A 14,459-nucleotide genomic window follows, 5' to 3' on the forward strand; every position below is an offset into this window, starting at 1 on the left:
CAACTGATTTATGCCTTTCAGATTGCTTTTTGGTGGCCAGAGGCCTGTCTGCATATGCCCAGACCATGACCGCCCTAAGTGCTTCAGACTTGGTAGTAACCTAGTAGTGGCTTCAAACTGTTCAAAGTCCTTGGTGTACCGCAGGGAGTTTTAAAGCCCTTTGAACAAAAGGTTGAGGTAAAATATAGAAATAAAGAACTTCACGTACCACATTTTGTCCTCTCTAGCAGGTTCTGTACATTAATGCAGTTTTGTTTTAGATATTTGCAGAAACTCAATTTTTTTTAAAAAGTTTTCTATTAGAAATCTCATCCCTACCACACCCTCCCTTTCTTTGGCATGTGACTTCCGTAACTATGGCAATTGTGTTGACCTTACATCTCTTAGTTTCAACTTCCTTTTAATTTCCTGAACTTAATGTTGGTGTTGGTTGCTATTTGACCTTTCTTTTTCTCTCCTTTTTAGTCATACCCAGTTACGGTGTCACTTCTTTGCTTTTGAGTTTGTGTGAATACAGCCGTCCCCTGGTACCCATGGAGGACTGGTTCCAGGACTCCTGCAGATAACGAAATCCTCAGATGCTCATGTCTCTTATATGAAATGGCATAGTATTTGCATAGAACCATGTACATCCTCCCATATACCTTAAATCATCTCTAGAGCATTTATAATACCTAGTATGATGTAAATAAATGCTATGAAAACAGTTGCTGTGAGCATGGCAAATTCAGGTTTGCTCTTTGGATCATCCTAGAACTCCTTCACCCCAAATGTTTTCCATCTGAGGTTGGTTGAATCTGCAGATGTGGAACCTGTGCATATGGAGGATGGACTGTACATGGGCAACCTCTGTCGACTGTCAGGGTTGACCCTTTTCAAAGAAAGGGATTCCTTTGAGTCTCTTTCCTTGTTCGCTGGTGCTGAGCCAAGCTCTAGTCTCTGAAGACAGTTTCTTTCTGGATCATGTACTCATTGTACCGAAAGGTCGTTTGTGCTCCAGCAGAGAATCCAACCTATAAGATTTTAGTTTCCATTTTCTTCTCAAAAGAGCAAACCTGTCACTTCTAGTTGCCAGTGACCTTGATGAATATAAATGATAACTAGAAATTCCTGTTTTCCATTAAAATCCACAATGCAGTTAGGTTGGGATATCCACGTTTCATGATTATTCTTTGAATTTACTGTATTGAGCTTCAGCATACAGATAATTAACTATGGTTGTGATTGAGAGGAATCGTTTAAATTGCCTCAGCTAGACTGTCTGTATTGAATGCTCTGTGCTCTGTTCTCTCTTGTGTCCCCAAGTAATGGCTATTCTCTCAAATATTATTATGGTTTCCATCCCAAGATGACTCTTCTAGTATTTAGTTCTTCTTCATATTACAACTTATAGGGTTTTTTTTTTAACAATGCTGTTTTCATTTTCTTTGTACTTGTTTTGGAGCTTTTTCTCCTATTCTAGAAAATAATCATTACCCACTATCTAGAAAACTATCTTTTAATCTTCTGATTAAAGATTGCTTAATGATAGTGTCTATTTCTTCGGCTAGTGGCATGTTTTTCATTGTTTTAACACTGGAGTTTCTGCATGGATTTATAATACAAGCTTTTTTTTTTTTTTTTAACATTAGATAGGCATGAAGCCTTCGTCTCACAGCTGCATGTGTAGTTACTGTCGAAGCAATGCCTACCTAATTTGACAGTCGTGGTGTGTTAAAAAAAATTTTGAGTTTGCAAATAAGCACATTAAGTCTACTGATGGAGCCTTCGGGCAGTGAACAGTTATTTGAGGACCCTGATCCCGGAGGCAAATCCCAAGATGCAGAGGCCAGAAAGCAAACAGAATCAGAACAAAAGTTGTCTAAAATGACCCACAATGCTTTGGAGAACATTAACGTGATTGGCCAAGGCTTGAAGCATCTCTTCCAGCACCAGCGCAGGAGGTCGTCCGTGTCTCCCCACGATGTGCAACAGATTCAGGCAGACCCAGAGCCTGAAATGGATCTGGAAAGCCAGAACGCGTGTGCTGAGACTGATGGTGTCCCCACCCACCCCACAGCTCTGAATCGTGTCCTGCAGCAGATCCGCGTGCCGCCCAAGATGAAGAGAGGGACGAGCCTGCACAGCAGGCGGGGCAAGCCAGAGGCCCCAAAGGGAAGTCCCCAGATCAACAGGAAATCTGGCCAGGAGATGGCAACTGTCATGCAGTCCGGCCGACCCAGGTCTTCATCCACTACTGACGCTCCTTCCAGCTCCGCGGTGATGGAAATAGCTTGTGCCGCCGCTACTGCTGCTGCGTGTCTGCCGGGGGATGAGGTGTCTGCAGAGAGGGTAAGTTTCTGTTAGATTACCTGTTAACTTCTTGTGCTTTTTATCTAGTACTCTGCACACTTTGTCTGGGTGACTGAAAAGAAGTATCTCATCAAGTACCCTGAGGCTGTGGCCAAAGATAGTTTCCCTTTTCATTAAATAAGTGGGATGAATAGTAATCGTCATAGCTAATAATGAATGCTTCTGATTATATTCCTGTTTGCTTCCTAACCTACCGCCTCAGATGATTCCAGTGCAGTCAGCCCACGAGTTTTAAGAATTACTGAATCCGAATTTCTGGAGCCCCCAGCCACCCCAGTCGGCAAGCTTAGAGCTATCTGGATTGCTCTTGCTCCTTAATGACATGACCCCCAAGGTTGCCCCCATTCTCCAGTCCTAAATCAGTGCCCTAGTTTAGGCCTTCATCTGTCTCACTGCCCTTTCAAATTCTTTTTTTCTCCATGCTGGACACAGCTTGTGAGAGCTATCTGAAATACTAAACAAGTCATTGTCATTTCCACCGCTTAAAAAGCTGTCACTGACTCCATCGTTTCCTGAGGGGCAAAGAAAGTTCCTTAAAATGATACTCAGGACCTCCCATGATTTACCCCATGTGGACTTCTTTACCTCCTACAACTTAACAGCTAGTACTCCTTTCTCATGCTTTTTATTTTTCCTCTAAAGTTTTTCCTTTTTTCCATATCTTGACTTATGCTTTCATTCAGTCATTTGTTTAGCAAACATATGATGAGATGTTCCAGTCACTGTGGATACTGTGGTGAACAGAAAAAGATGCGATCCTTACTCTCATGGAGTTTATTATCAGATGGGGCAATATCACTGAGCAAATTTAAAGTTTCATCCGTGACACATGCTACTAGAGCCTCTTATAGGAGCTTATGACCTAGTTAAGGGTGTCACTTCTGTGAGGAAATGACAAAGATCTAGAGGGTAAGCTAAGGTAATTAGGTGATGGGATGAGAACTACAGGTGCAAAGGTGCTAAGATGGAAGGATGTTTACTGAGTATGAGGGATGGGATGGCAGGTGTGTGTGCGTGTACATGCAAGCACACAGTGGTTAAGGCTGGAGAGGGAGATAGGAAGGAGTTCATACAGAGGTTTGTAGACAGTGTTAAGGAGTTTTTCTCCATTTAAGAGGAATGAGTAGTATCAAAGCATTTCACCTCTGTGATTAGAAAATATCACTGTGTTTATGGTGTGAAGAGTGGATTGGAGTGGGTCCAGGTGGGATGCAGATAGATGAGCCAGAAGGTTGTCGTGTCCAGGTGAGAGATGACAGTAGTTTGGATCAAAGACGTGATGGTGGGAGCAGAAAGAAGAATTACCTAAGGGCAGGGGTGTGTCTTACTCCTTGTGCCAATCCTTTGGGCTTTCTAGGTGGCACAGTGGTAAAGAATCCACCTGCCAGTGCAGGAGGTGCAGGATTGATCCCTGAGTCAGGAAGATCCCCTGGAGGAGGAAATGGCAACCCACTCCAGTATTCTTGCCTGGAGAATCCCATGGACAGAGGAATCTTGAGGGCTACAGTCCATGGGGTCACAAAGAGTCAGACACGACAGAGCGACTGAGCATGCATCCAGTACTTTGGCCCTTGGATTGTTGGTTTGATGAATTAGTAGTAAATAGATAGGGAGCAAGAAACGATACCTAGTTAGGGAGTTTGAGAATGTACGTGGAGAAGTTTTTGAAATGGAGTAATCTTTCATTTAATTATTGATCAATACTTACTAAATACCAACTATGTACTGGGCAGTTTACTAGGTAGTTAGAATACACCAGGAAATGAAACAGGCAAAACTTTGTGCCATTATGGAGGCATAGTCTGTATTGAAGGAAGAAAACGTGCAATAGATATAAAAAATGAATATGTTACGATGAAAGGTGATGAGTATTATGGGAAGAAAAGAACAAAATTGGAGAGAGAAGGAGGTTAGGGGTGTGTACAGAGGGGAGGGGAGTTGCAGTATAAGGTAAGGTAAGGCTCATTGAGAAAGTAACGTTTGAGTGAAGAGTTGAGGAGATGAAGAAATTAGTCATGAGGCTGGCTCTCTGGGGGATAAGTACTCAGGCGGATGAAATAACTCCAGGGTAGGAGCTGACATTCCCTGCCTGACGTGTCCAGGGAATAGCAAGACCAGTGTGGAAAAGCAGAGTGAGGGGGGACAGTAGTACAAGATGGCGTAAGAGAGGTCACAGGTGGCCAGACTGGGGAGGGCTTCATAGTGATATCTCAGTTTAGATGCTCTTCCGTTGTATCTTTATAAAATACTGTGGGATCGGAGACATTTCCCCCCGTGTTTGTTTGCTCATACATTTGTTCAGTAATTGTTACACTGAGTGTCTGACCTACCATTGTTTTAGGTAAGGGATCTGCACACTTCGTCTGTTAAGTAGTCATTGTAAGTATCTTCCACCATAGGCTCCGTCTTGCAACTACTCAGCTGTGTCGGAGCATGAAAGCAGTCACCCATAATATGTAAATAAATGGGCATGCCGGGGTTTGACTGGTGAACAGTGTCTGGGCCTCGGCCCATACTTTGCCCACCACATTCTTAGGCGCTGAGAATATATGAGTGAATCAAACAAACAAAAATACTCGCTCTGGAGAAGTTTAAGAGGAGGTAAACAAAACGTATAAGTAAAGTGCACGATATGACAGTTTCGTAAGAAGGTAAAGATTTCTTATCTTTAAGATAAGATAAGGGAGGGAAGTTTTAAGCAGAGGGTTCAGGGAAGACCTCAGTGATGTACAAGCAAAGACCTGAAGGATGTGAGAGAGCAGACCAAACCTCTGAAGGGAGACCTGGGGGAAGAGCAAAGGGTAAGGTCTCAAAGACCTGTACTATGAGGAAAAGTTACGGGAGTTGGATTTTTTTTGGCATTGTTAAAGGGGAGAAAATGATAGTGCACGTTAGGCCGTAAGCAGTAGCCACCCGTCTACCGTACCTGATGGGTGAGGAGCAATACTTGAACTAGTTCTTACTAATGAGAATTTGATCTGTATGTCTTATTTAAACTTAGGTTGTATGGTCTAAGTGTTGGTACTTTTCAAAAAAGCAAAATTGAACTGAATCTTTATTGACTTTATTTGACGATTCATGAATTGGGCAGCATTCAGTCTGAGCAAATAGAAACGAACTCTGAAGAACTCTACAAAATGAAAGACTTCTAGGCAGAAGGAACCAGGAACAAGGAAGTTACACTCGTCCAAAAAGTGTATTGGTTATTGCTAGGTTACTTTCCTACAGAGGATGGCAAGGGTTACCTAACTAATGCTAATCAGAAGTTCCTGGTTGGCTGGTTTGAGTCCATTTCTGGGAGAGGCAAAAAACTAATTTAGTTCTCAGTTTGATGATGTGAGGATTAGCAAAAGCGACTCCATTTGGGGCCTACTGTGGTGTTTTTTTTTTTTAAATAAACTTACTGTGTTTATATGTAGCTTTTAAAATGGTCATGTTAAGTGGCCTTGTCGAAGGTGTAGACTAAAACCTATTCTTTCTCATTCAGTAACAAATAGCTTGTAGACTTAGCGTGTGTGAATTCCCCAGGGTTTATAAATAAGGAACACTACTGTCTGTGGTAAATTACTGCAGGATGGCATTCTGCTCTGTTCAAATGAAAGGGAGGTTTGTAAGATGGAATTAATTGAGCCGTGTGCAAAACCAGAAAGCCTAGGTGTAATGTTCTACCAAAGGGGAAAGAGATGAGGTAATGGGAAGGATAATTCCTGTTGCTGACCACAAGGTGGTACCCCTAGACCAGGAGAAGTAGGTGGAAGTGAGGAGATAACTCCTACTGTGACGGGCCATTAATAATGAAGGAATTATACCTTGAGAAGTCACTAGTTCAGGGAATTGTTAGGATATGGGCTGGATTGAGTAGTGACTATCATACGTAGTAGTAGTAGGCCCTCTTTTAAAGTACTGAACTGAATTGGTAATTGTGGAAATGGAATTGACAATAGATGAGTGGGTAGAATTTACCGACAGTGTTAGAATTAAAAATAGAGATATTGTTGTATGGCCGAAACGAACACAAATTATAAAGCAATTATCCTCCAATTAAAAATAAAAGTTAAAAAAAAATAAATAAAGTGACTTCCCTCATGGTCTGGTGGCTGGAACTCCAGGCTCCCAATGTAGTGGGGTCTGGGTTCAATCCCGGATCGAGGAACTGGATCCCATATGCTATAACTAAAGATCCCATATGCCACAGCTGAGACTCAGTGCAGCCAAATAAATGAATAAATAAATACTTTTAAAAATAATTCAAGATAAAATTGAAAGTCCTAAAGTCTGCTTGGGAGGACTAGTAAAATAATGTCTGTTTTCCTAAAAACAAAAACGTTGAAAATTGTATTTTGTAAATGAAAACCAATAGAGATCTTTCTCGTTTGTGTATTTAGTGTCAGTTTGGTAGCTGATGCTATCAAGGGAATATTTTATTCGCTATCAAGGGAATGATATGGGATGGAAAAGTAGGAATAAATCAGAGATGAAGATCTGTTTTGACTTTTCAGTTGTTCTCTAGTAAAGATACTTTATAGAACAAAACTTGTATGCCAAAGGAAGTAACTTTTACGCTTATTGACCCTAACTCAGAGGTCTATAATGTATGAAGTGAAGTGAAAGTTGCTCAGTCGTGTCCAACTCTTTGCAACCCCATGGACTATACAGTCCATGAAATTCTCCAGGCCAGAATACTGGAATGGTAGCCTTTCCCTTCTCCAGGGGATCTTCCCAACCCAGGGATCAAACCCAGGTCTCCCTCTTTGCAGGTGGATTCTTTACCAGCTGAGCTACAAGAAGGTCCAGAATGTATATGTTTGTTTTAATGCAGTATGTTTCTGTGGTGACTCACAAGATACCTTTATTATCCTTAATGATCTTACGCTAACTTTTAATACATACGATTGTCCTAAGAATGGAATTGAAGGTGTAGCTAGGATGTTCTTGACCTTGGTAGACTTACCATGTACAGTTATCATCATAAGGATGTCTCTCAAAGTTTTATTTGGTTTTGCTTTTAACATCTGAGTTGTATTCCTTCTGTTCCAAGCAGCAGCTTCTGTGACGAAGGCTCAGCATAATGCAAAGTCAAGTTCACTGTTTAAGTTAAATTTAACCTCCTTTTCCTTTATATTACAAAATATATAGAGACTTTAGAGTAATTAGACCTCTAAAGGAACATAGTATGTGCCTCTACCTTCTGCTTTCACCTTTTATTCACAAAGGATTTGAGTACTTTATCAGTAGCCTTCAATCTTAGGAGGGAGGGAGAATTTGGGCCCCCAAAGTCCACTATTCTTCTTTTTTTTTTTTAAATCCAGAACATTGTTACAAGAATTTGTCTTGTGACTATTAGCTTCCCAAAGACTCACAGGTAGATAAATAGAAGGACAGACCAGGATCATGTATGATAGAAGATAATTACTAGAACAGATTGGCTTTTCTTCAACGATCATAATACAGCATTTTATCTAAAGAAAGATAGGCAACTTTGGCAAGTTAGCACAATATTGGGCTTTAGTAAGTATTTGTTAATACTTGACTTGCTTTGATGTTACATCATCATGACCTGTGATCTCGTCAGTCAATGGGAGCAGACCAGATTTCATACTTCAGGATCAGCATATATTTATTAGGCATTAGTGTCTCTCATTTTATGTATGGTTTGAGTTTGAAAGTATCTTGTTTCCTAAATAGAATCCTTTAAAATATGTAAAAGATGTTTGATTTCAAAAATCAGTCTTTGGACAAATCTCTTTGTAAAAAGAATTAGCAAGGATTTATTGGTTTATATATTACAAAAACATATCTTTAGCCAAAGATCAAGTAAAATATTTATTGGTGGTAGTTTAGTCGCAAAGTTGTGTCCAATTCTTGTGACCCCATGGACTGTAGCTCACCGGGCTCCTCTGTCCATGGGGTTTCCCAGGCAAGAATACTGGAGTGGGTTGCCATTTCCTCCTCCAGGAGATCTTCCCAACCCAGGTCTTCTACATTGCAGGTGGATTCTTTACTGACTGAGCTACAGAACTGGCAGTAACATTTTATTTTATCACAGTAACATCTTACTGGTGTAAAGAGCCCTGACACAGATTTCGATATCATAGTAATGAGGAAGCTAAGAATTTAGAAACCTTGCTTACAAAATGAGCCCCTTGCAACACAAATGATTTTCAGCCAAAAGATTGCTGGCTATTGCTAGGTGTTTAGCAAAAACTCAAAGACTGTTAAGCCTATGGGCTAAGCCTAAGCAAGCTCCTCATTTTACAGATCCAAAAATTTTGGAAAAACAGCCTGAGGTAATGCAGCTAACTGTGAGTGATACTAGGGCCAGATCCCTGGGTTCCTTCTGATTCTGTGTTCAGCTTTCTTGCCTCTTTATCCTGTTTGTATGTCAGAGAATTGAAGAACATGATTGTTCTTGTCAAGTAGGGGACAAGAAAGGGGGACAAAGTCTTTTCTTTTTCAAAATAACTTAAATAAGCTTTTTGAATGTGAGCAGTGACGAAGGCTGATTTCCCCACTACCCTTGTATGGTTTCTTCCATTACTACTTTGAAACAACTCTGGTCATCTTTTACAGATGAGTAACAAAGGTCATCCTTCTGACTACTGCCCTTTGCTGTTGTGGGACTTGCCAAAACTAATCTTGTAGCCATCAGTAATGCCTGGAGGAAGCTCAAGGAGAAAACCAACCTAAAGAATGGCCTTCTAGCAATGAGATTCTGGGATGCTAAATGAATTTGGAGTCTCCCTGGGTTCCATCAGGAAACTGCAGTCACAGATGTAAATCTGTGTTTTAAACAATTCACTAAGGACCCCAGAGGCCCATGAAAAATACGGAGTGCTTCAGGAATTTGAGTGTCATCCCTGTGCAGGGCCCACATAACTATACTCTGTGTTCCAATTTTAGTATATGTGCTGCTGGAGCAAGCACTGGAGTGTTCTATCACATCATCATTTTGAATACTTAGTCATACTGGTCCATTGGCTCTTGGTTGTTCTAGTTCGTCAGTATTCTTCTTAAATTATGGTCTCCAAAACAGAATACAGTGTCCACATGTGGTTACTAGAGCTTAGCTATCACTTTTCTTGTTTATTTATTTCATTGCTCCAGGTCTTAGTTGCAGCATGTGGAATCCAGTTCCCTGACCAGGAATCAAACCCAGGCCTCTTGCATTGGGAGTCCAGAGTCTTAGCCACCGGATCCCCAGGGAAGTCCCTATCACTGTTCTGATTCTAAGATCCAATATGCTGCTTTTAATATCAGTTCAGTTCAGTCACTCAGTCGTGTCCGACTCTTTGTGACCCCATGAATTGCAGCACGCCAGGCCTCTCTGTCCATCACCAACTCCCGGAGTCTACCCAAACCCATGTCCATCGAGTCGGTGATGCCATCCAACCATCTCATCCTCTGTCGTCCCCTTCTCCTCCTGCCCCCAATCCTACCCAGCATTAGGGTCTTTTCCAATGAGTCAACCCTTCGCATGAGGTGGCCAAAGTATTGGAGTTTCAGCTTCAACATCAGACCTTCCAATGAACACCCAGGATTGATCTCTTTTAGGATGGATTGATTGGATCTCCTTGCAGTCCAAGGGACTCTCAAGAGTCTTCTCCAACACCACAGTTCAAAAGCATCAATTCTGCGGCACTCAGCTTTCTTCACCGTCCAACTCTCACATCCATACATGACCACTGGAAAAACCATAGTCTTGACTAGACGGACTTTTGTTGGCAAAGTAATGTCTCTGCTTTTAAATATGCTATCTAGGTTGGCCATAACCTTCCTTCCAAGGAGTAAGCATCTTTTAATTTCGTGGCTGCAGTCACCATCAGCAGTGATTCTGGAGCCCCAAAAAATAAAGTCTGACACTGTTTCCACTGTTTCCCCATCTATTTCCCATGGAGTGATGGGACCAGATGCCATGATCTTGGTTTTCTGAACGTTGAGCTTTAAGCCAACTTTTTCACTCTCCTCTTTCACCTTCATCAAGAGGCTCTTTAGTTCTTCTTCACTTTCTGCCGTAAGGGTGGTGTCATCCGCATATCTGAGATTATTGATATTTTTCCCGGCAATCTTGATTCCAGCTTGTGTTTCTTCCAGCCCAGCGTTTCTCATGATGTACTCTGCATATAAGTTAAATAAGCAGGGTGACAATATACAGCCTTGACGTACTCCTTTCCTATTTCTATGAAAGTCATAGAATTTAACTTAATAGTCATAGAATTTAATTCAGAACAGTTGAAATTTTTGTCGAGAGTGCTTTAAAAACACAGATGCCCAGTAATTTTAAGAATGTTATAAGACTTTGCTAGTGAACCTTCTGTTTTATCTTTTAAAAGAAATAACTTCCCAGCTCCAAATAATAGAAATTTCAGCCTACTGGGATAAAGGAAGCCTCTGAAATTGTAACAGAGTCTCTCAGGAAATCAGAAGTGATGTGGATCTGCCTGGTTCAATGGGGCCCTAATTTACTTATTTTCAGGATAGTGAGATAACACATGTTGCTTTTCAATCATATTTGTGATTTTATGATCTTAGATGTCTTGAGGGCAGGAGGAGAAGGGGACAACAGAGGATGAGATGTTTGGATGGCGTCACCGACTCAATGGACATGAGTTTGAGCAAGCTCCAGGAGATAGTGAAAGACAGGGAAGCCTGATGTGCTACAGACAGTTGGACATGACTTAGCAACTGAATGACAATAGATATCACATGGTTTTTTAAAAAATAATAGTCTGAAGAGCTGGCACTTTTGTTTAAACTGTTAGAAAAGTTTGGTCCTACAGTGCAGAGTTGTAACCTGGAAAGCAATATTTGACATTTAAATAGTGCTTTCCTTGTTTGGGGGTGAATATTTTTAGTTTAAGAGAAATTCCCAGATTTCATTTCTGAGCTAGAGTTTTAATCAGATGTTGACAAATTAATTTGAACTTATACTTTCTTTTTAGGAAATATCAGTACCAGGGAAGTAATTCATTTCCTGGTTTACTTGGGAAAGATGTTTTTAGAAAGCTTGTGCACCACTGTTTCTAGAGGCCCTCTGCTGATACCTTCTGGTACTGCTGAGAGTATTTAATGAAATGGCTAATTTTTCTGCATTAGGTTTGTGATTCTTACTGGCTGCAGTGTATTTTAAACAAAGTTTCTTGGTTAACCATCATAATAATCCCTGAAGTCTTATTTTTAATTACCAACTTGGTCTTGGAACTAATTTTTAACAAATATTGGCACAAATTCTGAACTTTTGTATAGACTCTTGTGGTTAGTAAGTAGCTTCAGGATTTTTACTTTGATCAATAAGGTGGTTTTGGGTTTAAATAACCAGAAGATAGACAATGTGCTTTGAAAACCTGTGTGTGTTAGTCGTTCAGCCGTGTCCGACTCTTTGCGGCTCCGTGGACTGTAGCCTGCCAGGCTCCTCTGTCCATGAAATTCTCCAGGCAAGAATACTGGAGTGGGTTGCCATTTCCTTCTTCAGGGGATCTTCCCGACCCAGGGATTGAACCCGGGTCTCCTGCACTGCAGGCAGATGCTTTACCATCTAAACTACTAGGGGAGCCTTTGAAAACCCAATTTAATTTAAATTGCTTGCCTTTTTTAAAGGTCCTAGATAGAGCAGTTTCTCAAAGACTCATTCTTCATTTCCTTGCCTTGTTTTTAGGGTACTCCTTGTGGCAACATGAACATTTTCTTTAAAAACTTAAGAGTATTTTCTATTTTTCTATAATAAAGATTTTGATAGTGTTTTCTAAACAGTACTATACTTGAAAACTAATTTCAAGGATAACTATATTTTAAATGTTAATTGAAATGGGCTTGATATGTTTTGGGGGTCACTTTGAATATGAAGATTCTGGCGAATCCAGCCTAGACCTTTAAAGGTAGGTAGTGCTTGTGCTCAGTCAGTCAGTCACGTCTGACTCTCTGTGACCTCAAGGACTATAGCCCACCAGGCTCCTCTGTCTGTAGGATTTTTCAGGCAAGAATACTGGAGTGGGTTGCCATTTCCTCCTCCAGTTAAAGGTAGATAAATTCAGTCAAATTAGATTCTGTTTTTAGATTTAGGTTGGAAGGCTAATGAAAGATAGGCTCACAGGTCTTTATCCCCCTCTGGGTGTGGGTGTATGTTTGTATGTGTTTGTGTGTGTGTCTGTCTGTCTGTGTACATGGTTGCCACATGCATGGAGTAAGCCTGCTGGAGAGCTGGATACTCCCATTTCTTTGCCACCCCTTCTGGACTCTTTTGCCTTTCACTTTATTATTTGGGTGCCCTTGAGGTCTGATGCTGAACATTTATTTATACGTGGTTGATGCTACACTGTTTATGAGTATTTAATATCTGTTGAAGATTCATAATCGTGTAGGTAGGCCTCCTATGACCTAATTTAAAAAAAAAATAAAGGGAAGGTTATTAACTATGGAGAGTAGTAGCCTCCAAATTATTTTGCTCACCCACATGTTTTACTATGTCTCTTATATTTTCGTATTTTATATAATTGTTCCTGTATATTATGTTGGGCCTCCCTTGTGGCTCAGTTGGTAAAGAATCTGCCTGCAATGCAGGAGACCTGGGTTGAATTCCGGGTTAGGAAGATCCCTTGGAGAAGGAAATGGCAACCCACTCCAGTACTCTTGCCTGGAAAATTCCATGGATGGAGGAGCCTGGTAGGCTCCAGTCCATGGGGTCGCAAAGAATCGGACACGACTGACTTTACTGTCACCTTCACTTTTAGGAATGTGACACTAGCACAATATAAGAACAAATTTCACAATAGAACTGTCCAGTTTTGGAGTAGGCTGCCTTGGGTGATCCAGCAAAGGCTGGAGAACCACACATCATGCCTGTTGTAGGAAAAAAAAAACTCCACAACTCCAGTTGGGAATTGGACTAAGCTTCTGATATTTCTTCTAAGATTCTGTGGCTATAGATAGGAATTCATGAGGTGAGGACCTAAATGTAGAACACTGTAGTAGAGTCAGGCTGTGAATGAAGGTCTGACTCAGGAGTGTGCTGGGAAGTGGTTGAACTTCTTCATCCCAACCTCTGCTGTCTTCTTTGGAAATTTAATGGTTTTTGATTCTCAAGCCATCTCCACATAGGGAAAACTATTAATGTCTTTTTCAAGCCTACAGCCTTCCTGACTAAAAGTGCTGGTCACTCAGTCTCAGTCATGTCTGACCCCTTGTAACCCCATGGACTGCAGTCCACCAGGCTCCTCTGTCCATGGGATTCTCCAGGCAAGAATACTGGAGTGGGTTGCCATTCCCTTCTCCATCCTGGCTAAATGGAAGACTAAATATATAAACAACAAGGGACTCCAAAAATGGACTTTATTGCTTACTCTGTTTCATCATATCAAACAGAGAAAGAAATGAAAACAAGTTTAAAATAAATGAACAGATATTTTGAAGTATATAGTATCATTAATGACTTAGGAAATAACATACATAAGTAGTGTTTCATTAAGATTAGTCTGTTCTGTGGTAGAAACTGAACAGGTTCATCTTTTAACTTTCAAAGTTGTATCACCTTAAAAAGAAAAACCTTCATTTCCTCCTAAGCTCCGTTTATTTCTTTTCAGTGAGAGAATGGTTGTTTTGTGAGATCCAGCTAACAAAGATAAGTCAGCAGTAAACTTAGAGCTTTTTCACGAAACAGATCTTGATTTGAGTATTGTGACTGTGACTACAGTGCTGTAGAGTAAGTGCTGCTGAAGGTTTTCTGTTGTGGTTGTGGTTTTCTTCTCTCCTGGTTCATGTAATACCCTGTTCTCTCTCATTGTTAACGCAGAGGCAAAAGCTGTTCTGCACCAATGACTCTAGAAGTGATACTGAATTCACCAGAACTTGAGACTTTTTTTTTTTCATAATGACTGACCCTGCATTTATTGAGACAATTTCCATCTCAGCAGCACTTTTCTTTTAAAAATGAAAAAGTCATGAAATGAATGCATGGGCATAAGAGTGAAAGAGAGACCTAGTTCTGATCTATTTCTGAGCATTTCTCTGTAAGAAGTTTCATTGTGGACTAGTGCTTCAGAGGAAGTGAAGAGTGATACAACCTCCCATATGAAGATGCTCTGTGGAAAATGATTTCTGGGACTTTATTGAAATAG

General features: G+C 40.7%; 1 protein-coding gene and 1 non-coding gene across 34 annotated transcripts in view; one reads left to right on the forward strand and one right to left on the reverse strand.

Annotated features, from left to right (window-relative positions):
* The window catches only part of TMCC1 (transmembrane and coiled-coil domain family 1), a 153,099-nt gene that overhangs the window by 45,955 nt on the left and 92,685 nt on the right, over window positions 1-14,459 (forward strand). For 17 of the 33 annotated variants that reach the window (XM_081526223.1, XM_081526236.1, XM_081526227.1 and 14 more), the window contains one exon: window positions 1,632-2,331. In XM_081526223.1, the coding sequence (XP_081382349.1) occupies window positions 1,759-2,331 (573 nt within the window). In that variant the 5' untranslated portion in view covers window positions 1,632-1,758. The remainder of the gene's footprint in view (window positions 1-1,631; window positions 2,332-14,459) is intronic. The other 16 variants (XM_081526234.1, XM_081526235.1, XM_081526239.1 and 13 more) reach the window with 3 other exon arrangements.
* LOC145522102 (U6 spliceosomal RNA) lies at window positions 9,173-9,276 on the reverse strand. The gene has a single exon (XR_014065916.1). It is a non-coding gene; the product is annotated as a U6 spliceosomal RNA (small nuclear RNA).

This window comes from Giraffa tippelskirchi, chromosome 9 (genome assembly GCF_054371585.1).
Source record: "Giraffa tippelskirchi isolate mGirTip1 chromosome 9, T2T-mGirTip1v1.2.pri, whole genome shotgun sequence".
In the NCBI taxonomy this organism is placed as follows: Eukaryota; Metazoa; Chordata; class Mammalia; order Artiodactyla; family Giraffidae; genus Giraffa; species Giraffa tippelskirchi.